The 25,991-nt window shown below is 39.1% G+C and overlaps 1 protein-coding gene across 2 annotated transcripts in view; it reads left to right on the top strand.

Moving 5' to 3' along the window:
- clybl (citrate lyase beta like) overlaps positions 1-25,991 on the top strand; it is a 60,645-nt gene that overhangs the window by 20,420 nt on the left and 14,234 nt on the right. Inside the window, exons 1-2 of one of the 2 annotated variants that reach the window (XM_026217949.1) lie at positions 3,819-3,856; positions 14,196-14,406. In XM_026217949.1, coding sequence (XP_026073734.1) covers positions 3,834-3,856; positions 14,196-14,406 — 234 coding nt within the window. In that variant the 5' untranslated portion in view covers positions 3,819-3,833. Of the gene's footprint in view, positions 1-3,818; positions 3,857-14,195; positions 14,407-25,991 lie in introns of those variants that run through there. The other variant, XM_026217950.1, reaches the window with a different exon arrangement.

The raw sequence follows: 25,991 nt of genomic DNA, 5'->3' as shown, positions 1-25,991 counted from the left end.
GAGCTGTGTCCAAAATGGAAAACTTTACGAAAGTTGAAAAAGTAGTATGTCCGAGTTCATAGTATTAAAAATTATTTGGCAAAAAGTACCCAGGTGACCTACTACATCTGCTGAAATACTGAAGTGTGTTTTTGATGGGCACTTTACTATCCCATGAGGTGACAGGAGAGTATTTGTGAATGGCAGTGGAGTTACACACCTGATGCTGGTCAGTCACGTGACAGTAACAACATGGCGGATGTAGTGCATGCAAAATTAATCCATACTACCCATATTCATATTATATAGAGTGTTCTAATAGTTGCGAAGTAGGTTCAAATTCAAATGTTGTACCTACAAATGTAATATACACTATTGGACACAAAGTGTATGATTGTTTATTTGGTCTAGGTGACCACCTACAAAAAAACCTTACAAAACCCTATAACCCACATAGAAACACCCTGTCAACCATCAACAATGCCTTGGCATCATGATGGTGAGTCTTGCACTCATTTTCTGAAGAAAATATAAAAATGTCACTTTTTATCATCATTTTTGGTTCTCCAAGTCATGAATGCCATCTACTCTCTTTTGTAGTTCTTTTGAGTGTGTGGGAGTGAGAAAGAGAGTGTCAGGCATGCAGAGCTTCTGGCAGCGACTCGTCAGTCTTAGAACTGCTGCTTAAAACAAACGCTAATCAGTCAGCCCTCTCAACCTGTGACAGTCTCGCTCTATCCCTCCCTGTGTTTAAAGAGACAGTCACACTGATCTCTTGTTCCTTCTGTCTCTTCCTCTGTCCTCCACTCACTGCTGTGCCTAGAACAATCCCAACCACACCGCTCCAATCACGCTGTTTGGCAGACAATTACTGCATTTGTTTGTCTCAGGCATAGGCTGCCTGTCAGTGAAATGTAGAATTACTTATGTTTGGCTCACCCCATCCACATATTTTCTCATTACATTTGCACTCGTCATCATTAAGAGTTTTATAATTGATACTAATAATTTTGTTTTAATATATGCTCAATATTAGGACAACTAAATCAATGAATAGAGGAGGAAAGTAAATAAAATTAGTAACTGTTTAAAAGTGACATTTGTAACTTTGTAACTTGTGACTGTCTTTGACTGTCCCAAAGACTGCCAAGTAAAATACACTATCAAGGACCAGAATAGTATGAAAAGCATTGTCAGAATAGTCCATCTGCCATCAGTGTTTCAACAATAACATTATGAAGCAATGAGGATACTTTTTGTATGCAAAGAAAAGAAATAACAACTTTATTCAACAAATCACCTCGTCTGATGGCAGATGGACTATTCTGATGCTTTTCATATTTTCATAATTGAAGCTTTTATGGGTTTGGAACGACATGGGGGTAAGTGATTTAATGACACCATTTTCATTTTGGAGTGGAGTAACCCTTTAACTGACTGACACTTCTACATAGCATGTATTGCCCCTTAGCACTTGTTGCCACTCGTGATAAAATGGAAAAAAGACAACACCATGTGTAGCTATTCCATCAACGCAAAATAATATCAGAGATTACATGTGAAAGCGCAACAATACCAACAATTGAATAAAGTTATTTTATTTTAGTTGTTATTTTTTGTATATATTTTGTGCCGTTATAATTACATACCAAAAAAATTAAAGATTAATTTGACTAATAGCAGTATTATTTTCCCCCAAACATTTCTTCTGATATTGGGATTATACCATTACCGAGAATATTTTTGTTTAAGATAATCATATAGTGGAAATCTGATATCATGGCAGTCTTGCCTCCACCTTTCACACACTTTTTCCCTGCAGCAGCTCAGCGAGCAGTCAGCACCTCAAACAGGACGACACCTCACAGCCCCCACTGTCAGGTTAGTGAAAGGCCCAATCTATTTGCATGAAATAAATAAAACCGATTGCTCGTCAAGTGTGCTGCAGTGGCAAAAGGTTCCTTACTCCCAGATGCAGTCTCCATCTGTGCCTCCACCACCCTGCTCTGTCACGTTACCTTTTAAATTATTTCAATGGAGCAGTGATTTTATAATAACGCGATTTTGTTTTTTTTCCTCTCTCTGTCTTTTCCATAGTCTCCCAATCTCTCTCCCTCCTTATTCTTTTCCTTTCCACTTAAGTTGCGTTCCACTGTGAGGACATTTTATCTTAACTTTGGATGCCCCTGATCAAATCGGTTTGGAAATATATGCGAGTGGATGTGGACTAATTAATAAAGTGTTGGATAATGATTGGTGAACATAGCAAGGGGCTTCTCTCACCATCGCAGTTGATGTAAAGGAAGTGGTTTATTAGCACTTACAGAAGAGACTGACCTACTCAACTTCTCTGTCTCTTTTTTTTTTTACTCTTTGAAAACACCATGTCTACCCTCTCAGTTGAGAGTTGAACTGAAGGGATGGTGCATGCACCCTACACATGAGAACCCAGCGGCTCCACTGTGATTTAGAGTGCCTCAGATAATGAAGCCATACACGCCTGTTATTTGCTGTTTTACAGCTTGTTTTATGAAGGTGAGCTCACAAGCACCGTCCATAATGGTTCCTGTCAGTTAAACTGACAGCATTACCAAGAGAAAAGAGCCCAAAGAAAATCAGTGCTCCAGAGAATTGGCGGCCTCTTTATGTGGGCTGCTGTCCTTTGATGGCCATCAGGCTGCAGGCTATCATTTTACATTTTACGCTGACTGCTATTGTCAGGAGACCATTATTGCCGCTGAACTCTGGTTAAATTCACACCTTGCCAGTAATCAATTACAGCGTTGATCCATTAATCAGCTAAAGTGAAAGGAATAGAAAGAGTTGTGGGTTAAAAGTACAGTAGGCTCCTCTTGGTTGCATGGAGCAGTCCACTCCTCAATCACCGGGACCTTTTGACTTGGAATGTGCAAGCTGGGATGTTGTCTGTCATTATCAGCCAGGGTCAAACGGTAGACCTTATTTTGATTTTTCCACTCTGTGCTTTTTGCTGTAAGCATACATGAATGTATATGATAAATGTAGTTACTGATGCTTGCTAAGGCAAGGTTTACTATTAGAGTGGTAGTTTTTAAAAATAAATAATATATTATAATACATATAATACATACATATAATTATAATACATATAATAATGAAAGTATTAAACATTAGCATGTGCTGTACCTTGTTTTTCAAATCAAGTACAAGTCTATTAATTTTCTCGGTGATCAGATGATAAAACTGGCAGCAAATCATTGCATAGTTTTTTTCCAGTTTTGGGTCTCTCTTTATATCAAGAGATTCTATGATTCTTTGAATCTTTGAAATATGATTATTTCCTCAATTTGACAATTACATTTATGTTATTTTATAGTTTTAATGCATTGCATTTAACTTAAAGGGCTAGTTCACCCAAAAAATTCTGTCATTTACTTGCCCTCATTCTGCTACAAACCTACATTCTGCTACAAATATGTGTCTTAAAGGATTTTTTTATATATAGTTTTTGTCTGTTTGACTAGGACATTAATACAGGTTTCAAAATATCATGCCGGTTTGGACTGACAAGAGGGTGAATAAATGACAGAATTTTCATTTTTAGGTAAACTATCACTTTGTTTTTCTTAACAAGTTTCAAATAAAGTAGTATTAATTGCATATCATAAGTTCTAAGGACAGGCACGTTATGAATGTCTCAAATTTAGTTCTTTCTGAATGCATATCAGCATTAATCTTTCAGGCTCGGGCTGTGGAGCATGCAAATGACCTGGTGAGAGTCAAATCACTCCCTCCTCACCAGCTTGTGTTCAGATGCTCTCAGTCTTGGAGGTGACACGATTTAACTGTAAATGAAGCCCCTGCCACCCATTAAAATGGACAACGGATGCTGGTTCTGGTAAAACAATCCTTTCAGTTCCAACAAAGTGTCGGGAATAAGCAGTGAAATGTTAGTTGAGGGCGTGATAGTTATACTGTAGATGAGACTTATTTATTCATGTGTGGAGTCACTGAGGCCTTTTTATCAGGACGAGATGAAGGCGATCAGCTCTTTAAGAGTCGTCCACATGTTGAATAGGTGAGTGGTTGGGGATGAATGTTTCTCCAGGGGTTAAAAGCTAATTTGTGTAGATGCACAAAGATGCACTTCTAAAGTCCTGGAATAGAACAGAATGGGTCATCAGAAATAGTGACGCTGTGGCAGAGCTCTTACTGTGGGAATGCATCGAGCTTCACCTTTTAGAGTGCCTAAAGAGAGGAGCGACTTCCTCCCTCTTATTCTGTATCTTTCATCCTGAATATTCCTGTCTTTCCTTAAGTAAAAAAAAAAACCTGTCTTTTTTGCATCTCCTCTTGTCAGTTTCTCTGACTGTTGCTGTGTTCTTCACCTTTCTGGCTATATTTTCCTGTCAGTCTGGCGTTGTTTCTCTCCCTTGTCCTTTTTCCCTCTGGGACAATCTACCACCTCAGCTGTCCAGCAGTTCCTTGTAGGTTTGTGAGGAGGGAAGCACTTGTGTAGATTTTTTCGGTTCTTCAGTGTGTCACTTGGTCATGAGTGCTATTGTCCAAGGCTCCTTTTCCCCATGCCCCTCTGCCGCCAACGAGTTGTGTCTTTCCCTCATGATCAGCACTTTTGTTGCCTTTGTTTCTGGCTGTACCTCAGAAGTCCATCTCCTCTTTTATGTCCCTCCTATTCAAGCCGAAGGGAACAGTTGTGCTCTGTTGTGGAGATGTTCCACTGGATTTTCACCAGTGGGGTTTCCTTTCAAACCCTTCAAAGTGCTACAATGGAGCTCCAAAGGCCTGAATGGCTATTGCAGAGTGCACACTCTAAGTAGGATCCCTTATTTTGTTTTCCCGGAGTCAATAAAAATGCTAAGTTAAAAGCTAACCCTGTTGCCCTCACACCCATTGCTTGCTCCCTCCTTTTGATGTACCCTACTCAGTTATTTCTAAAGAAAAATTAATGCAAAAATTTTCAGTGTAGTTCCTGCTGTGGAAATTTGAAACTTTTGTTTTTATGACTGTTATTAGCGCACACATCTGCTGAAGCTCATTCGGGACCGGGCAACTTTCCACAACAGGTCAGCGTTATTATTTTACTATGGTGTGATGAATTGAATATAGATGTTCCACATGCTGAAGGCAGTCATGAGTCTTTGGTCCAGGAAACAAAAACACCTCTGATGCTTGACAGCTGAGCCGTCTGTAGTCTGAGCCTTTGTGTGGAGAAGAATTAGAGCTTAGAGTTTGCGGTTTGTCAGCCTTTGTCTGTGTGCAGCTTTGCGAAAGAGAGCGAGTGAGCAACCCTTTTCCACAAGGATTACAGGTAGATGCATAGGCTAGTGCACATAACTTGATATGACTTCACCCTCATTGTACAGATTATTGACACATTGTAATGAGGCAGCGACAAGGGGAAAGATGGAGGAAGAGAGAACATGCAACTTCTGGGATATTGTTGGCAGGGTCACCTGCCACCGGCTGATCCTGTTACGAGAGGATCAGGTTTGTCTGTCAGCCCAGAGCAGGACTGGAATGGGAGGGAGGTAAAGTGGCAAACGAGAGAAGAAAGTTTCACTTTGCCTCTCTGACTATCATCTGTGCCCCACAGTTAATTTGGCCACATATTTTAGCACCGGCACCTTGTGTCTTCCGACTGGAAAACAAGACCGATCCCATGCTGAGAAGCAGCTTTTATTGGGATTGTTTTAGCCTGGTGCCAGGAGGAGGTGGGATGGCAAGACAAGGCCTGGAAATGGGATAAATATTGATGACTCCTTGACCGTTTATTTCTCCACTGTCTTCCGAACTTATTTCATGTTTATGCATTATGCCATTGATTTGTTTTTGTTGTTTTTTTTAAACCTTCTGTTTCGTCCACTCCCTCCCACCCCATTCCTAAATTTAATTTATAAGCCCAAACGCGACAGTTCCTGGAAATAGTTTGCATATTAAAAAGATGCTGATTATCGCAGAGTAGAAACACAAATCTTTAATTTTGTGCATTTTAGACACAGCTACGGCTGGCAGACGCTGGAAATAATTGTGAAATCTGCATATTGAAAGAGCTGTGTTTGACAGTGCTTATATGAGATGGGTGGTGGGGGGGGGGGGTAAATTGGACACCATATTTATCCATGGTGCTGTGTCCAGGGCTGTTTATGAATACATGAAACATGGTGGTTCAAAGGCTGAAATTCGATGCTGTAGGAAACAGACAAAACTGAAGATAAATCGTTGTTTATTTTGTCTGGAAATTACTTGTTTTTTTTTTTTTTCAAAAGGCTATTTTATTTTTGCTGCCATCACTTGATTTCACAGCCCCTGTGTGGGGTTTTGAAGAAGATTTGGCTCATTAGTTGTTTTGTCAGCTCAAGATGAAATTCTGGTCTTTTATCATAAAATGCAGATGCTAGTTGCATCATAGGACTGGTGCACTTATTATTTAAAATGTCACCATGGTTTTAGCCAGAGCGAACACAGTGGGCGGTTAAACGAGTGCATTCTTAGTTTGTGCGGCTAGCTTGCAGTATCATTAGGAAAAATATAATAGCTACTTATGTCATTGTTAGTCTTGCGGTAGATCTTCAAATCATGTCTCCTGGTAAGTTGGCATTTTGAAAATGATGGTATACGACCCCATACATTCTCAGACCTCCATCTTGGGGTCTAAACAAAAGTTTAGAAGAGAAGGAACCTCTGAGATTAAATAAGAACATCTTAGAAATATTAATGATCAACGTTTATTTTTTTAGATGCAACAGTGCAGTTTGGTAGGACAGTAATAGAGCTACAGCAGAGCAGAATCGATGTCCAACGAAACCACCAGAGGTTTTTGTATTCTCTCTAGGGAATCCAGGCTTGTATTTAATGAGGACCATGCCTGTCCAGAAGCATATAAAAGCAGCAAAGAGCAGAAAACCTCAGAACTCTCACTAGTAAATCCACTAACTGCTAAGCTAACCACCCTGTTATCATAGCCTTTCAAGTCCAGAATACTGAGGACTGCAGAAATGTTGTCTACATTAGGGATTGCTGAACTTATAAAACATATATCATAGTTTAATGACAGGGAAAAATGCCGGACAGATGTAACAATAAAATGGTCCAGATTGCATATCTCGGAAGCACTGTGTGGATCGGGCCGGTAAGGCCAGCCCTCTCCAAATGGTTCCAGAGCTGCTGTAGTGCGGTAATAACATTTATTGCTTCTTGTTTTTATTGCCCATGGTCTGTGTTGCTTTTTATGTGAATTATTGTAGACCTAATATTGGCCACTTGAGTTACTCTTACGCATGTTAATTTCAGGGTTTTCTTAGCTAAGTACGGATCCAAATGAGAAGTGGGCAAATCATGTAATCAAATAAATCACTGGGAGATAAGCTCATTTTCCTGCAGTGACTTTCGTGAATGAATTAGTATGTTAAAAGTTGGTATAAAAATCTCATTAGCCATTGTTAAACAGGATTCCGGTTGGTTTATAATGTGAGAGTGGTATGCCACAAGGTTTTATGACTTTCATGGCTCAGTAAGCCAACACTGCAAATTGCTGCTTAAACTAATACTAATTACGTCTGCAGTGTTTGCATTGCTATTATATAGCATTATTACACGGCTCTGTGGAATACTTGATTCTGATTGGTCAGTCACGACATTCTGATGTATGTTATTCCTTTGACTGCACCATATACCTTAAATGTCTTTCTAACTTGAACTTCCCGCATGCTTGCAACTACATTATGTTATGAATATGCCATTTTGACTATATGGGGAGCTCAAATATCCAATTTCACATAGAACTACCGGTTTACTCCCAGTAAGTTAATGTACAGCCTTTAAGATAAAGCTTTAAATAAGAATCTGCATTGCAGAATATCCTCCTTCGGGCTTATATAAGACCTCTATGCTTTGCATTGGGGATAACCCTGTCAAAGGGTTATTCTGAGATAACAACTGGCTGGATGCACATTATCCCTTACCTAATACACCTATAAGCCATGTGAAAAACATTTAGTTTGCAAACATTTTGTTTAAAAAAAAAAAGATAAGATGTAATTTCTTTGTGTGATGTGGTTCAGAATAAATTCATTTGAATAAAGCAGACATTTATTACTATATATTTTTTTTTTTCGTTTAGTTGGTCTCTGTCAATCAGTTCCTCCACCTGAGAATTAAATTTCCAAGTCAGAATGAATTATAATACTCTGTGCTGAATAAAAACCCCTTAAAATGAAATGGATTTGAAATGTGCTAAGTGGACTTCGAACCACTGACCTAACTAATTTGAATAGGGTTTTCTTTAATAATTATCCAATTTGTATTAAACCCATTACTTTACATTTTTATGATAATTATGTAATTGAAAAAAATAAGATCCTCTCCAAATCAAAAACTTTTAACTTAATCTTTGCCACCATAAATTATAATTTTTTTTGCAACAGATTACCAAGCAAAAATGCTTCTAGAAATTCATTATTTATGGATTCTAGCTTTAAATAAATAGTTTATGCAACAGTGAGCATTATGTTGTCTTTTCTCATTCATGCTGTTCCAAACCTTTATGATTTACTTTTCTATATATAAATTTTAATTGTGGAAGGTTTGGAATGATATTCGATTAATATATACTGTAAGAGGAATGGGAGCGCAACTCATATGAAATATTTTATTAGAAGCCTGATGATTATGCATGTATTAATATGACCATGACATGGACGTGTTTGTGTCTACAGCACATGAAGACACAGCCAGCTTCCTCCCCTGCTGCACACACATCATCACGCTCTCTAGAGCGGCCAGCCACTTTGCTTTTCAAAACGCCACCCTCGGAGAACACCAAAAAACTAGAGCTGAAACAACGAATCGATTTAATCGATTAAAATCGATTATTAAAATAGTTGTCAACTAATTTAGTAATCGATTCATCGCTAAATAAATTTTATTTGCCATAAGCGGCTCATTTCGTGCATATTTCAAATCTGCGGTGACCAAAGTGTGGCAGTAATGAGCCACCGGAGGTTTTACTCAGCCAGTACAGCAGGTGAAGTAGCGAATAGCCAATAGCCGACCTCGTTTTATGTCACGTGCTTCCCGAACAGCGTCTCTGCAGCATTCAGCGGGAAGTGGGAGTACTTTACTTTGAGCCTTCAAAATGAAGAGTAACCTGTAAACTCTGCACTACTGAACTGTTTAAGGGGCCGTTCACATATCGTGTCTTTTGCGTGCTCAAGTTCGTTATTTCCTATGTAGGCGCGCAGTATGCACTCTCATAATGGAAGCGACGCGGTCGCGACACGCACGCGGTGCGATGCGCCCGTTTTTCCAGGCGCGTCCACACCGCATCCATTTATCCTTTGCTGAAATTTCCGGGTCTTCATGGAGAGGGCACGTCATGGAGAGAGCACGTCATGGTTGCTTAGCAAAGGCAGACGCCTCAGGGGCGCTTCTGCTCGAGCGCTTTGGAAAGAAAGAGAAAGCGGCGCGACTAGCGTTTTCCACGCGTTTTTAGGTGCGATATGTGAACGGCCCCTAAGAATTTTATTTGTGCAGATTCTCCAGTACAAGGTTGTTTGCAAATGTTTAGTCGTAAAAGCTGATAACATAGCTTTTTAACAGTTAACATTTAAAGCTTTACAAACATGTTATGTGATCAGTTTGTCGTTTACCAGTTCATAATTCAGACTTGCAGCCTAATTATGACTGAATGAGAGAGGTAAATGTTTGAGTATATTTAAAATGCACTTCTTTTCTAAGTATTCACTGCTCTTTTTCACACAGCAGGTTTTTTGTGTGTGTCCCATTTTTTTTTTTTTCTGGACAACCTTCTGATGGATTTTACTTTAAATTGTGAGTTCCATTCAGGTTTCATGCCATTGGCACTTTTTTTTCGAAGGATTGTTTACAATTTCACAGCATAAGCTATAAAGCTTTTTCCCAGTAAATAATAAAATACAATGCACTGCAATTTTATTCTGTTTTATCCTTATACTTCGTGAAAATATGTTCTCAAAGATTCCTTAAGCTTTGTTTGGGATGTTAAACTACTTTAGGAGCTCTAAGGACTGCCATGGTGAAAACAATATTTGAAATCTCCTTGTGAATTTTGCTAGAGTATGGGTCAGTGTTTTGATTGCAGAAGAGTTCGACAAAGGATTACTAACATAATAAAACAACTCCAGGTATATTTTTGATGAGGATATGACAATGCAAAATGATTAAAATCTCTTAAAAATCTATGCTGAATGATAAAGACCCTTTATTAATAATTTACTTGGGGAAAAAATGGAAAAAACTAAAATATAAGTACATAAACCGATTAATCGATTAATCGTAAAAATAATCGACAGATTAATCGATTATCAAAATAATCGTTAGTTGCAGCCCTACAAAAAACCTTTCCTGAATTTACCGACTTGTCTTTCCCTCCTCTATATCCTTTAAACATAAAAGAGAGAGTAACAACTAAACAAAGCAAACTCCTATTTTTCCCCGTGGCAGCTAGGTTGCAGCAAAGTGAAACCCCTACTGTGTTTAAAAAGGCATAGAGGGAGAGTAGCTGTGAATGGCGTTTCTCTGTAAGACCCCTTGTACCTCCGTCAAGCGATCTGCTCCCGCTCTCTTTCTCTCTCTGATAACAATCCATCAAGAAAACCCCTCTCTTTCCCATGGAGGTTTTAAAAAAAATCCTTTATGAAATCTATTCTTTAATTATGAGTGCTATCATTTTGTAAGCCTCCTACTTACAAGATAATTTATTTCTGTTTCAAGTGCTCACTTAAAATGGCTTTTTAACATGTTCACCCTGCAGCAGTATGCATTGAATGTAGAAGATTTAATTTGGATCCTCCCTCCCCCTTTTGCTGTACCCATTTCTTCGCCAACCCCCTACACACGTACATGCATAATGCTTTCTATCTGCTCTGCGATCATTCTATCCAGTTTTGTTGTTTGTATTCTTTATCACCAATCCGGGCACTGTAAGGTTTGAGGGTCTTGAGAAATAGAAAGTTCCTCCGCTCTCTCTCTGTCTGTATTAAGAGTGGTTTTGCATATCTCCTCCTCTTCCTTCCCCTTGTTAAGCTAGTGCCACTGACCAAATCCGAACACTATAGTATTGAGAATCCCTGCCGAGTCTCGCTGTACTTAGGCCCGCAAAGTGCTTGCAGCCATAACTACCTGAATTGATTTTAATTGCCTGGTATAGCTGCATCATCTCAGTTGAGAATATGTTTGCCTGGTTCTCGAGGGCAATTGTAAGCATGAAGGATTGGATTAAGTGGCTATTGAAGTGACTTTAGCTTCTTTTGACAACAAAGACTAAAAGAATACTTCACCCCTTCAATCCCTCTTTAAAGTACTATGCTACCCCCTTCTTTTAGTCAGGGCGGAAAGGAATACAGTCAACTGATACTGCCTCTTTATGTGCAAGGAAACAGACAGGCAAAGACTGTTCCCGGCTGTAATTAGTTGTATGTAAAACCAATTATTTGGCGCATTTATTAATGCTAATTGTTTAAACACCCCCGACATACTGAAAAAAAAAAAAACTAAACAATTAAAACGTGTCTGAGCCATAACAGTGGTTATTAGTGTGTGATAAAATGTGGAAATTAAGCCATAAAGGCACACATCTATTAGCCTTGACACAGGGGAACAGAAATCTGACAGCTTCTAGAAGTCATTTACCAGAAAGATTTGTGGTCTTGTCTTAACTTTGTTGCGTTGGGGTATGTAATCTCTCCCAAGTCTCTTTCAAATCACACTGGCTTGGCCCTAAATAGATTTATTCAGCTGTGCTTGCTAAGCCATTGTGAATTAGCATTAGAGAAGAAACGTTTGCTCTGATGTCGTCGGAGATAACCGCCTCAGGTCAGCAGTGCTTATCCATTAGAGGACTGAAAGGAAAACAAACCTTGTTTCTTCAGTTTGTAAAGATTTGGAAGGGAAACTGAAGTCTAGGCTAAGTACTTGAGATTAGCCAGAGGTGTAAAGAAAGATCAGCAAACAAATAGATGGCTACAACAGATCTAGAAAATATGGTTTTTATATACTATTTTCAAGAAAAGTTTAAGTTGAATGTAGGGGTTACCCCGAATTCAATGCTTCGATTCGAGGAGCCTGATTTGACTACCAATCTCACAGTTGAATATTCATGGGGTGTTATGATTATATCATTTTGATTTATATAGGAGAGCTCAAATGTCTGATTTCACATATATATATATATATATATATATATATATATATATATATATATATATATATATATATATATACACACACACACCCTGGATATATTATTTACCTGATATAAGATGCATTTGGTTGAGTCAAGCACTTTATTGTAGTACTACAGTGATATCTCTTCAGCGCGCAGCGCGAGCAGGATGAACAGCAATGCAGAATATTAATAACTTTACTGGGACTGTCATACACATACCATTATAATGAGAACACCATTATAATAAAATGCTGTGAATTTTTAGAGTTTAGCTACCATGTTTCTGCTCGTTGTTGCATGAAGAACGCGTCCACAGAATGAGTTAATTTAGAGCCGTGCAGATATGTTCAGGCCTTTTTTGCAGATAGCCAACAAGTCCTAATATTAACGTTATGTTGTATAAAAACAAAGCCTATTCTGAAATTGAGTTTAGTCCCATTGATTAAAAACTTATCAAATGTCACTCTACTGGTCATCTTCATCGCGAGCAGCTCAAAACAGAAATGCAGAACATTAATAACCACTGTCATTTAGGCTAACGTTATAAAAAAAAAGCACTATTGTAAAAAAATTAAAATAATAATTGTTAGGGTTTTGCTGACATTGTGTTAACTATCTTTTAATCAAAACATAAAACATTATTTACCCTGTTTGTATCTGCGAGGCATTTGTTACTCATTTTCCCTGTGTGTCAAAGTCAGTAATTATGGCTGTCAAATGTCTGACTTGACCATAGACTGTATAAAAACATGGACGTAGTGTCCATGAAGTCACCCATTTGTTTCCGAAGAGCATTTTCGTAGCCGTCACTCCCGGATAATCCAAAATGGGCAAAAAGGCGGGAGCTGGTTGCTGAAACTACACCCACCTAGCACGACGGCCGTAAAAGAGGCAGTCCACCTGTTACTCAAGTGGCTGCACCCTTAATTATGCATAACTTTAAGGCTTAATATAATTTAAAGGGATGAGTTATAAAAAAATTAACCCGCCTCACAGTTGTCATGAAGGGCACCACATATAGACCAAAAATAAATAAATTGTACCAAGCTGTAAAAAAGTTTTTTTTTTTTTTTTTTTTTTATGCTGTAAAGTTGAGCATTTTAACATGCAATCTAAGGGATTGACTCCCTTTTGCTGCCTGCCTCTAGCGGCCAGTTGACAAATTATATTTTAAGCCAATTCCGTATGGGCTTCATGAGAGAGAACAGGAGGTTGCTGCTTGGATTTGACTTAGTGTATTTTACCCCGCCCCCAAACATACAATTTGATTATCAGTTGAATATCTACAAGATTCAAAAATTCTGATTAGACTATGAAATTCATTATTCGGGGACACCTCTAGTTTAATGAATCTAAAATGTAATCTGGTTTAACTATCAAGTAAAAAGTAATAACCTATTTTGCTTAAATACAACATATGTAAATTCATGCAACACTACACATTATTCTCAAAAAGAATAATGTATTATATACATTATTCTTATATATTATATATATTATTCTTTATTTTTTATTCTGTTAAGGTAAAATAATAGTGTTTGTTTTATAATTAATCATTTATTCATAAATATCATTGTGTTTTTGTAGCACCGTATGATTTACAAACATTACTAACCTTGCCATGTTGCAAAACGTCATGATGATATTATTTCCTGTTTTATTGATTTTTTCCTACATGTTGGTTGAACCACATGATTTTAGATGGCAGACAGTTTTCAAATCTTAATAAAAGTATTTTTTTTTATAAATAACATTATGCTAAAGATTTCTTTTCAAGAATTTAATTCTTTTACTTAGCCCTTTTTATTCATTTTTATATTAGGACAGTTGTATTATGAAATTAAATGGGGAAAAAGCTTAATTAATTATATCAAAATTAAATACAGAAATTAAAAACATGCTTCTCTTAGACTAGTTGTATTCAAGTTATTCTGCGTTTTAAATGTAAATTTATACATAAAATGAACATCATTGACCCATATTCATACATCATCAAATCTTGAATTTTCTTTAGGGGGATAAGTCGTCTACTTTTGTCTGCTGTTCCCGGGTGTCAGTCTAGCCAGCGTTCCCATCATACTCCTGGCACCTCTCTAAAGTACATACCACGTCGCGCTGTGCTGTATGTTCCCGGCAACGATGAGAGAAAACTGCGGAAGTTGACTTCGCTGGATGTGGACTGTGCCGTTCTCGACTGTGAGGATGGAGTCGCCCTCAACAAGAAGGTACCGACCGCCCCACCATTTCATTCTTCACCCAACACCTGACTCTGTGAGAGATAATCACAAAATCCTCATCATTAAAAGCTCTCTTTTAGCCAGGTGCTGATCCTTAATCATTCCAAAGAAAGCTACCTAAGCGCATTTCTAAAACAAGCACATTTCCGTCCCATTATGTGCCAATAAAGGCAAAAATGCCCTTCTATAACATTCACTTAAAACAAGGTGCCCACTTCACACTGAGCAAACAGCGGGACTTCAGCAGATGCTGCAGGTTAAAAGCATTCTCGACCCGCCCACACAGTCAGCCAATTGGCCCTGTTTACCTCTCCATGAAATCGTGATTGGAGCAGGAGCTAAAAGGAGAACCGGTGGAAAGGAGTCAGCTAACAAAGGTTTTTAAGTCATGTTAATAAAGATGATTGATATGGCCAGAGGCTATTCCTGCTTAAGTGGGAAAAACTTTGACAGACAGCCTAAACTGTGACCCCTGAAAAAAGGTGATGGATCCCAATGTTTTCCAACACCCACTAATTTCTTTATCACAACCAAGTGGGGGGAAAGGTCTTAAGAAAGTATCCGCTAAATCTGGCTTACTGCTTTCATGTCTTTTGTGTTGTTTCAGAGCTTTAGTTACAACTTGATCCATCATTGATGGACTTTAAGTGTAAAAAAAAAAATGTTTGAAAGATAAAAACATTATGCCATTGTTACTGTTTCAGAATACTGACATGTATCAATGTTAAAAGTGTAAAATGAGAAGTATAACAAGATAATATTGCTGAGCCAAAATGCAGTTCTTCTGTGGGGTTCTGCCCAGATAGGATTATTTTGTTGAGGAATATTAATGCTAGGTGATCTGAGAGGGGAGAAGATGGCATTAGAGAAAGGTCTCAGGTCCACTCTCTTAGCTGAGCGGGTTTCTTTTCGCTAGCTCATGTTCCTGTCAGGGCTGAAAGAATTAACGCTCTCTGTAGTCTCCCTGATAAAAATGCTAATAACTCACTCTCAAAAAATAACAATGTACTTTTGCGAAGAGCCTGAAAAATAATCCTATTGCTCCTTTGCTTTTTGATGGTATAAATCTGTCAAGACTAAAAGCACTTACAATCCTTCGCACAAGACTCAGTCAATTTTAAAGACCATATGTTAACTTTAAAGAGCCTGGCATGGTACAGGGAAAGCTGTGATCCATTATATATTTGCTAGCACGCAACTGCATAATGTAAAAATGAGTTATTAACTCAATAATAAAACATGCTTTGCTCGTCTGCACCCGCTCTTTCACTTCCCACATTCTCAGCTGTTTTCCCCATTCTGGCAATTGGAAATCCATGGGGGTTTTAGTATACCTATAGATAGATGTTTTTTTTTGCCACTAAATGAAACTATTGCCGCAGCTCAGTTACTCTTTTATGGGTCAGTGAGGAGGACAAAAAAAAGGAATGCATGCTGTACACATGCACATGTTCTGAAGACTTTTTTTTTTTTTTTATTCAGGCACTGATATAAGGTCTCCCTGTAATACTTTCAGATGTGTAACACATTCAGATTGTGTCATTATTTAAAGTTATTCAGGTTTCAATCCACATAAAATTAAATTTCAATTTTGTAGAAGTATTCCCAAAACTTTTGTTTTATATATGTTTCCCTATATTTGAGCGTAGTTATGTATTTTATGCTTTTTTAGAGTATTGTTCTGTTTGAATTTTTATAGTATCAGCGTCAGACATCACTCCCACGGACAGTTGGCTAAAAGTCTGATGCACAGGGGGCCACAAAAGTAGAAACACTTCAGGAGTGTCGAAGTCATCATCGGATTGGTTGAATTATACAGGATTTACAGAAGACGTGTGTATCGCGTTCTTAAACGTTCCACAAAGGTTCCAGAAAAGTGACATGCCGCCAAAACCCCCTACGGAAGAAGAAAGCCGTAGTGTTTACAACTGTATTGATGAGCACTTATCAGGATCAACTAAACGCTGAATTTTCTAAAGTATGTGAAATATTTCAAGTTTGCGACATCGAATCTTTAAAATACGTCTGAGGGTTTTACACACCGGTTTGTTATTGTGGCGACATTTCCACGCCTCGAAACATGACGCTGAAACGAAATGATTTGTGATTGGTTGTTTAACATGTCGGTCAAAAGGCCTCATGGACGGGCCTTGACAAATGAAAGCTGCTATGCGAGACTAGTCTTTTTATAGTATTGTTCTGTTCTGTCTTAGCATCATGCTAACGTCAGACTCTACAGAAATCAGCTGTCAATTTAGTGCAGAGCACTATTTGCATGGCAGAAAAAGTTGCTGCCTAGGTAGAACAATCTGTATTAGACCCTTATGGGGATCCCAAGTAGGCAGCAAGGCAGCTCACTAGATTTTGGCTTAGTTCCTTTTCATGTTGTTTTTGTCCTTTTATAAAAAACAGTGTTAAATTGTGTTAGAAACACAACACATGGCATGTGTATGTTATACATTGATAAATGAGGATGATTTCATAGAATGTAAGTGCTAAAAGTTAGTAGTTTGTTTTAAATTGATGATTGGATCTTGTCTGTGTGCCATAAGTATTATTGTTGTGCTCCCCCACCACCATAGCAAACCTGTGCCAATTTTTTTCCCTGTCCTGCCCGCTTGGTGCCATGTGACAGACGGTTCAGACTACTCTGACTCCCACTGCCCCTCAGGACCAAGGCTGAACTCACAGGCACACACTAGCACACACTTAGTATTTAAAAATATCTCTCCTTACTGATAAGCAGGGGTGGGAAGTCACTCCTCCAGCAGGGGCTGATGGCTACACCTGTCTTTTTTTCGGTCCGGGGGTGAGTTTGTTTATTTTTGTTTTTTTGTGGCAGTGATGCCCTATAGACTGCAGCTCAGTTTGGGGCATTCCATTCAACGGCTCCTTTCCCCCTTATTTTTCCATGCCCGCCTCCCCTTTCTCTCTGTAGCAACCTCGCTCCACACTGCCCCCCTCGCAGCTCCAATCCCTGGAAGTTTGGAACTAATGAACTGACTGCTGAGTTGCCGCCACGGAGCTTGGTCCCAAACTATACTGTACTTCACACTCGATTTATTCTCCAGATGGCAAGACTACGCAGCCCTGCCGGGAGGGACCACCTCTTCCAGTGAAGTGTGAAAGTGGACGGATGTTGTTTTCGGATCCTCTGTGATCAGCTCCGAGCTCCCTCAAACCACCCGGCACTGTATGAAGAGAACAAATCCCCCTGCTAACGGGCACACTCGAGCTGTGATGGCTGTCTGTAAGTTTGTGTGTGTTTGTGCCCTTGTTGCTTTTGCTGAGGTGCAGTGTCGCTGGCATTGGCACTTGTGTTATCTGATGCACTCACCTGCAGGTGGTGGTGGATGATGCTTGGAATCATGACAGTTATCCCTACTCTACATATCCCTACTTTTTTATTATTATTATTACTTTCTCTACCTGTCGTGCTTACTGTCTCTACACTCCTACCCCTTTTCTCCTTTAGTCAGCAGCGCTAGTGCAAAACATCCTGCTAAGTAAGATGTAATAAACAAATCTCCATATTCATCGGGAAGAAGGAGGCGGGAACCGGCGCACAATCAAAAAGCACTTTAATATCCAAAATAACTACAAAACGGCGCACCAGCCCCTCACGGCCGACTGGTGCGCATAAATAAAAAGCACACACATTAAAATAATGTCCCAGGCCTGGTCCTCTCTCGTCCTTCACGGTCGTCACTCCAGTTTTATATCCTTCCATCTCCTACGTGGGACTCGATACTAGCGGTGGGGCTCAGGTGTAGCTCATCTCCAATCACTACACCTGGCCTCACTCCTCGTTCCCACGCCTCTCGGCCCCGCCCCACTCGCCACATACCCCCATCGCCCCTCGCAGGCCGGGGGGTACCCTCGAGACTGCGCTCTACTCCCCCCCCCCCCCTCCCTCCGGGGGAGACCGCTCACGGGGACCTGCGGGAACCTGGGGGTAGGACAGACGAGGCGAGAGAAAAGGAGATGGAAGGAGGAGCGACAAGGACGAGAGAGGGGAGAGAGGAAAAAAAAAAAAAAAAAAAATCCGGTTCCCAGACGCACTGCTGCTCGGCCCTCCACCAGCTGGGTGATCTCCTCCGCGGTGCCTGGCGGTGGCACTGGACGGCCCTCGGCGGACGGCGCGACACTCCTCCGCCGCCCGATGGACGGCGACGGCTCCTCCGATTTTGGGCAGCGGCAGGAGTCCCCCGTTCCCTGCCCCTCCGGATTCCGTCACGGAGGCGGCAGGCTCCGGCCCCCTGGCGAACGGCGCCGACTCCTCCGCTCCCTCACGGACGGCAGCCGCCCCTCCTTGTCGTGGGCGGTCGGCAGCGAGCTCGCCCGTCCCCGGCAACTCGCTCCAGCCCACCGCCTCGAGCGTCCCTGGCGGCACATACCTCGCCTGCTCGAGGGCACCGCGGATTCACCACAGCGGCGAGGGATCTTCAGCAGCGCGTCCCTCCTTCTCCCGGGCTTCGGCACCACTGTAATGAACAAATCTCCATATTCATCGGGAAGAAGGAGGCGGGAACCAGCGCACAATCAAAACTCATTTTAATATTCAAAAGTAAATACAAAACGGCGCACCAGCCCCTCACGGACGACTGGTGCGCATAAATAAAAACCAAAACATAAAGTAATGTCCCAGGCCTGGTCCTCTCTCGTCCTTCACGGTCGTCACTCCAGTTTTATATCCTTCCGTCTCCTACGTGGGACTCGATACTAGCGGTGGGGCTCAGGTGTAGCTCATCTCCAATCACTACACCTGGCCTCACTCCTCGTTCCCACGCCTCTCGGCCCCGCCCCACTCGCCACATAAGAGGTCAAATGATTCTGCGCAGTCTAAAAGAAATGTGTTTTCTTCTCAGAACTGATACTTTGTATTATCCAGATCTCAATGTTTTGGGGAGGCTGCTTTAAATAATGGCTTGAGTTCAAATATTTAAACTATAGTCATGTTACATAAAAAAAAGCTCCTACTAAAATGTAGTTAACCCGTTTGTAGCTATTTATCAATTCTGAAATACAATTTTAAATGTGTAACCAATTTTATAATTTTATAATTTAGTTTGAGTACTATTTCTTTGAAGGAGTGAAATGGATAATTTGTTTTAATGTCAGGAGAATTGTTTTTTGATCAAAAGGCATTTATAAAGTTACAAATGTTTTCTATTAATATTTCTATAGAACATTTAATAATGATGATAATAATAATAGTGTTTCCTGAGCACTAAACCTGCATATTAGGAAGATTTCTGAAGATTCAATGTCACACTGAAGTCTGGATTAATGGCTGCTGCAAATTCTGCTTCCTTTTGATCAAATAAGTAAGTGAGTGAGTTATAAGTGATGTGACATACAGCCAAGTATGGTGACCCATACTCAGAATTTGTGCTCTGCATTTAACCCACCCAAAGTGCACACACACAGCAGTGAACACACACACACATACACACACTGTGAACACACCCCCGAAGCAGTGGACAGTCACTGCGGCGCCCAGGAAGCAGTTGGGGTTCGGTGCCTTGCTCAAGGGCACCTAAGGCGTGGTATTGCCGGACCGAGATTCGAACCCACAAGAAAAGGGTTAGGAGTCAAACACGACTTCGCCAAATGCAGCATTGGTGAACATAAGAGAATTTTAAAAGCCTTAAATTGTACCGACCCCAAAGCTTTAAACAGTACTGTAAATCAAGCCCAGAATAATGTCAATTATGCAGTGGTATCAATTGACTGTAAATGTGTGATTCTAAAAGCTCAAATGTTTTGACTGTGTCACAGCAGATTGTCATGTGTCTGTTTTATGTTGCATCATTTGGTCTTTTTTTTTTTATTAGCCCTGGTGGTGGCAGTAGATAAAATGATTTTGGGGGGAAAAAAATCTCACATGGCTTATATTTTAACATATGCAACCAGCAGTTCATATATCAGCTGTGACTGAAAATCTTGCAGTAAAGCTCCATAGCAGTGGCTCCCTGTGTGAGAACGTTTGTTTTCTTTTTCTCGAAGTATACATTCAAGTACAGTATGCATTTTCTGTTTGTCAGGACTGACTTAATACACTTTTGTAGTCTTGGATTTCAGTTTGAGCTCATTTGAAAGTGTAATACTTTGGCTTCCTGTCAACATTCCCAATTTACCATAATCTATGCAACCAACTGTTATCTGATATAGAAGCTTTAAATGCAATGTCGGCATTTTGAAGTAATCTCAGATTTCCTCTGCCACACTCTCACTGGTTTGGTTCAAATAGGGAACTCCGCAATGCATTGCAATAATGTAGTAATGTAATGAGGCTTAGTTAAGTCCACATCTCAAATACTGCAAAATAATACAATTTAGCCTTTGAGATCATTTTATCAGGGAGCTTGCTTAAGAAAGTTGTCCTGGTTCGCGTTTGTGGTGGTTGATGTGATCAAATATCATACCAGTGTGGTACCAAACCTGTATGACTTCCTTTCTTCTGTGGAACACAAAAAAATATGTTTAGCAGAATGTTCACGCTGCTATTTTCCATACAGTGAAAGTAAATGATGACCACATATAGCAAACTCCAAAATATGTGAGCATGCTATAAGTGAGGAAAAGACAGAAATGTGCCATGTTTGAAAATGTCCATATTAAAATTGCACAACTTATTTGAAAGCCAGAGGATGGTTTTCCACCAAACCAAAAATGTCTGTTACTGTGCTCTTTTTATTTTTGGACTAGTCCAACAAGTCTACTTCCTGTGCACTTTTGTCGTATGAAAACGAATAGCTTGTACACTCTGCTAAACATCTCATTTGTGTTTCACAAAAGGAACATCAAGCAGATTTTGAATGACACAAGGGTGTGTAAATGATTAAAAGAATGTTTATTCTTGGATGAACCATTCCTTCAAGTAGAAAGGGCTCTCTTCAAATAGTGCAGCTGAGGAACGCTCCAGTGGAACACAGGAGGCTCTACTGCCAAGAGAAACAACCGGCGGCGATCTGAGGCGTTCACCCAGAAAATGAATCCCCAGCATTAGTGAACTCTGATAGCCTTGTGTGCTGCCAGAAACTGCCTGCCAGTCAACCATGTGGCCTGTGTGTGTCAAACATTTGCCATAGGAGCTGTGTGAACGGTGTAGTCATACTAGGGTACAGTTTATTGAAGGGTCAGTGATGTAGGGTGGTCCCGATTGTTGATGACTGAGGAGGAGATTGAAAGCTTTCTTTAACCATCACAAATCTGACATCATCTCTGCTTTTTATGTTAATTAAATATTATGACATGATAGATCTGATGTTTTTGTAAGATCTGGTTTGTGGAATCTGAGGACGTGTGAACACTTGTTTTTTGTTTTGTTTTTCTAATGCATTTTAAAGAGGTAATTCACCCATAAATGAGAATTTTCTCATCATTTGTTCACTCTTGTGTTGTTATATACTTATGTGTGACTAACTTTCTTCTGTGGAACTCCAAAAAAATATTTTTTGAATAATGTTTGAGATGTGTTTTGGCATACAATTAAAAGATACTGAGAAAGAACTATCAAAAAAATAAGAAACAAAAAAGTCATAAAATCCATACTTCGGATTTGATGCAACAACCAATTCAGTTTGACATCACTGCCGTGTCATGAGGTCCCAGGAGTGTATAAGCACCAATACAAATGAGAGCCACAGAGGGTAAACTCTTCCTGTAATTTTAATGTTCATGCTTTGTAAAGACTAATGACACACACCTGGCTTCTGTGAATCCTGTGGAAGGAGCCAGAGTAGTCAACATAAGCCATAATATCTCACTCACAATTTGCAGCTACAACATAAAGATCTTTCTTCACGTTTTCATCGGGAAAAGGATTCATGTCAAACATAGCTGCTGCATTATATGCAACCAGACACTCGTATGTTATGCCTGATGCACGTAACTAAGATGAGTCATGAGATATGTTTTAAGAGTTTGCTGTGTTTTAGTGATATCTGCTTGATCTGGGGGGATTTCTCGGTCCCACAGTATGATCCATTTTTAAGAGAGGTGTTAAAGACTGGTTTCATTCAGGATAAATGGATACATGTGTTCTGTGCAGAACAATAACACATGATTAGAGATAGGCTTCATTAAGAATATGTTTCAACAAAATTACATAAGACTATGCTTCTTTTTATGTTAATTCATTTAGGATCTATTATACAGCATCACACACTGCCTTTTATAATGCACAGAGATAATTTAAGCCTTTTATAACATATTAATACATAATACATATTATGTAAACCAATTTTTATCTAGCAAAGTAAATCGATCCAATTTAGTAGTGGTAGTAGTTTTTCATGTTTTTGATTTGATCTAGATTTTTTTTTATATAATAATAATATTTTGTTTTTCATTTTACATTTAGTTTAGGTTTTAGCAATTTTTCCATGTGTTTTTGTCCCTTTTTGGTTTTATAGTCTATAGTTTTACTTCAGTTCTACTATAGTTTTAGTTACTTTAGTACATCAAGCTAAACTATATATATAATTTTGTGTTAGTTAGCATTTAGCAAGTAAATAAAATGTTTTATTTTTTTATTTTTATTTTTTTATGGGTATTATAGTTAGTTTTTAATTTAGTTTTAGTTAACTGTATTAACCCCTCTGTGATTGATTGTGTCTTATAGCATGTTGCTATTATTATTATTAATAGTTTTTCTTTGCTTCACATGGCAAACTTGACACAGAAAGGTGACTTTGTTATAAAGCTCTGTCTCTGGCAGCAGGTGTGAACAACCCTAATGGCCAACAATCCTTGTACCCCATATACTCCATATAATGCCACTTAAAAAAAAAAAAAACAACACAGCCTTTGCTTTTGTAAGTTTCTAGCAAATAATCTGCTCCCTTGAAGAAGGGTTAAAAATATAATATAATATAATATAATATAATATAATATACATTATTTTATAAGGGAAAATAAAACATTCATATAATATTTAGTTTGAGCTCATGAAGTTGGCAGATAATTTAAGGACCTTTGTTGTACAGTTTGACATTTGTTGTGGGGTGGGGGGGGGGTTAAGCCATTTGGTACATTATTTGTGGAAAGTGTCATATCTGGGTTACTCTTATTAGTGCAACACAGCTAGAAAAACTTCTCCAATCATATTCAGCTTTAAAAAGTTACAAAGACCTTTATTTTGCACTGTTTAGTGTTTTTTTGTGTATGTTTGAATAGTATAAAATAATCCTCTCAAGAGTTGCTACCTATACAACTTTGATACAGTACAAAACCCTGAGAAAAACTGAGCTTTGTCATTTCCCTAGAGGCACAGAGATCATTTTGTTCCCACTCTCATCACAGACTTCCTTCAGCGCTTCAGTAGCAGAAGAGACTCTCACATGCAGCCTGCATCACAAGGCTACACTGTCGGCAGTGGCACATAGTTAAGAATTATTTGTTTAGGTTGAAGTTTTCACTGGCACAGCTATCAGATGTGTAGATTGTATTGCTTAAAGGCAGGTTATGATAACAGACATTTCAAGTACTTTGAGAACAGAAATAAATAGCGCCCTTGAACAGTAGCATCCATAGTTAACCGTGAATACCAGATGTTGAATGTGGCCCAAGGTCCCATCTGAACGCTCCATTACCTTAACCTCTCTTAATCTTCATGGGAGTCTCCATTGCGGCCCAACATATCACAAAACGCTGAGTTTTGAAGAAAAGCACATATTGTACCCCTCTCATTATCAAATTACAAACGTCTGTTTTGATTGGCGGAGCCAGTCAGTAAAATGTAAGTTGCCCAAGCAGCACTCTGAAGTAGTAACAGATCATTCCTCAGCCTCACAGTGTGAGGAGAAGTGGTGGTTTTCCAGAGACTGAGAGAATCTAGCGGTGAGCCTTGAGGGACAGGCTTCCCTCTCATGCGGAACCGGACAAATGCAGAATCAGATGCTGGATCTGTTAGTCATTCATCTGGAATAGAGCTCCAGATGCCCGGTGTGTCACCTGTCAGACCATGTCCATGAGACATTGTTTGCTTAGAATACACATTTAGGGAATCAAAGTCGCCATCTCTCACGGCTCATTACTGGAAAGATCACGGCCAGTTACAATGAAAAAAAATAAAAATTTACAAAAGTGAGAATTGTTAAATAGAAAAATAGAAAATTGAGTTTCTTTGTGTTCCCCCTCTCACGTTTTTTGCTCCCATTACCAATATAGCAAATGTATAAGAAAATAAGAAAACATGATTAGACACTGAATAATCCAAATGCATATCAATTTCATGGCATATTGAACAGTTGGAGTCCAGATTTACTAAAAATGTGAATGATCTGGCCTTTTTTTAAATGAGACATCAGTGTCTACAAACGTTAAAGTCTGTCTTTTGTTTTGAGTGTTTTGTGGACGTGCTGTCATGATACTGTGTTGAGCTTTAATGATGGACTTTGATGGAAAGAATCAAACCTGTGATTCTCCTGGTCACTCTGTGGGATCCTGGGAGATTGGGGAAGAGTCTTTTGAAGCAACTAGTTGGACAGGTTTCCATTAAGTAAAACATTTCAGCTTTCAAAGTACTTTTAATTCTGGCTCGGAATGGCTGGGTCCCCTCAGGAGCCCGAGATCTTCTTGAGAATGTTCTTTCTGTGAGTTCACTGTGAGGGGAGATTAGTGAAACATAGAAATTCAAATGTTTTGCTGTCAGGAATATCAGTTCAAAGCAAAACATAGTTATAAAAAGCAGATACTCGCATGGCATGAAGGTTTGATATAACAGTACACAATTCAGTGGTTATTTCATACTGATTGGTCCATTTCTAGCTACGCTGTCGTCTTTAGACTGATATAGGAGCTTTTTGATGTTGATTTGTTACTCAAAGCCTTGTGTTTTTGCTCAAGAGTGAACGTTGATATCAGCCATTGGTTCGCCAGTGTCTAAGACACTGGATCAGTCTTGGATTATACTGGAGGATTCAAACTGGATCCACCATAGAAGCCTTACAAATGCTGAGTTATAACTTCATAAAACCTTGGCCCTCCTAATATTACCACTGTGATCTCCAAATGTATAATAGGATTTTAAGCGTACACATGACTTCCTATTGAGGATCACTTAGTTGTTCATTTTGCTATTCAGCAACTCCTACCATAAACCGTAAACTGAGGACCACAATGTCAGTTTAGATTCAAGTGTCTAGATTGTGTGTTGGATTTCAACTCTGCAGATGTTGTATAGATGATTTAATAGCTCTGGGCTTGTGTACACTTTCAATTTTGTTATAAAAATGTTGGACAGTGTTGTTATTTTAGATCTAGGTTGAGGGAATTTGAATCCAGTCTGGTTGTGATTACCAGTTCAAAAGAAAGGTTTTATAGTCCAAGCTCGGCTTTAAAGAGGGTTACAGATTTAGACTAGAGATTTACCATCTTTGCACTGTCATGAGCAATACTGATAATGTTATTTTATTTAGTTTTTTTTTTCTTTTAAATATCAGATAGCTGACATGCAGAACCCTTTTATTATTATTTTTTTTTTCTGTTTGTGCTTTTTGACACAATATGTAATACCTGGATCGCAGTTAGACAATAACACCCCCCCCCCAAAAAAAAGAAAGAAA

Source organism: Carassius auratus, chromosome 34, assembly GCF_003368295.1.
Source record: "Carassius auratus strain Wakin chromosome 34, ASM336829v1, whole genome shotgun sequence".
Taxonomy (NCBI): domain Eukaryota; kingdom Metazoa; phylum Chordata; class Actinopteri; order Cypriniformes; family Cyprinidae; genus Carassius; species Carassius auratus.
Note: the sequence above shows the minus strand (reverse complement) of the source record. Positions and strands in the feature narration are given on the sequence as shown.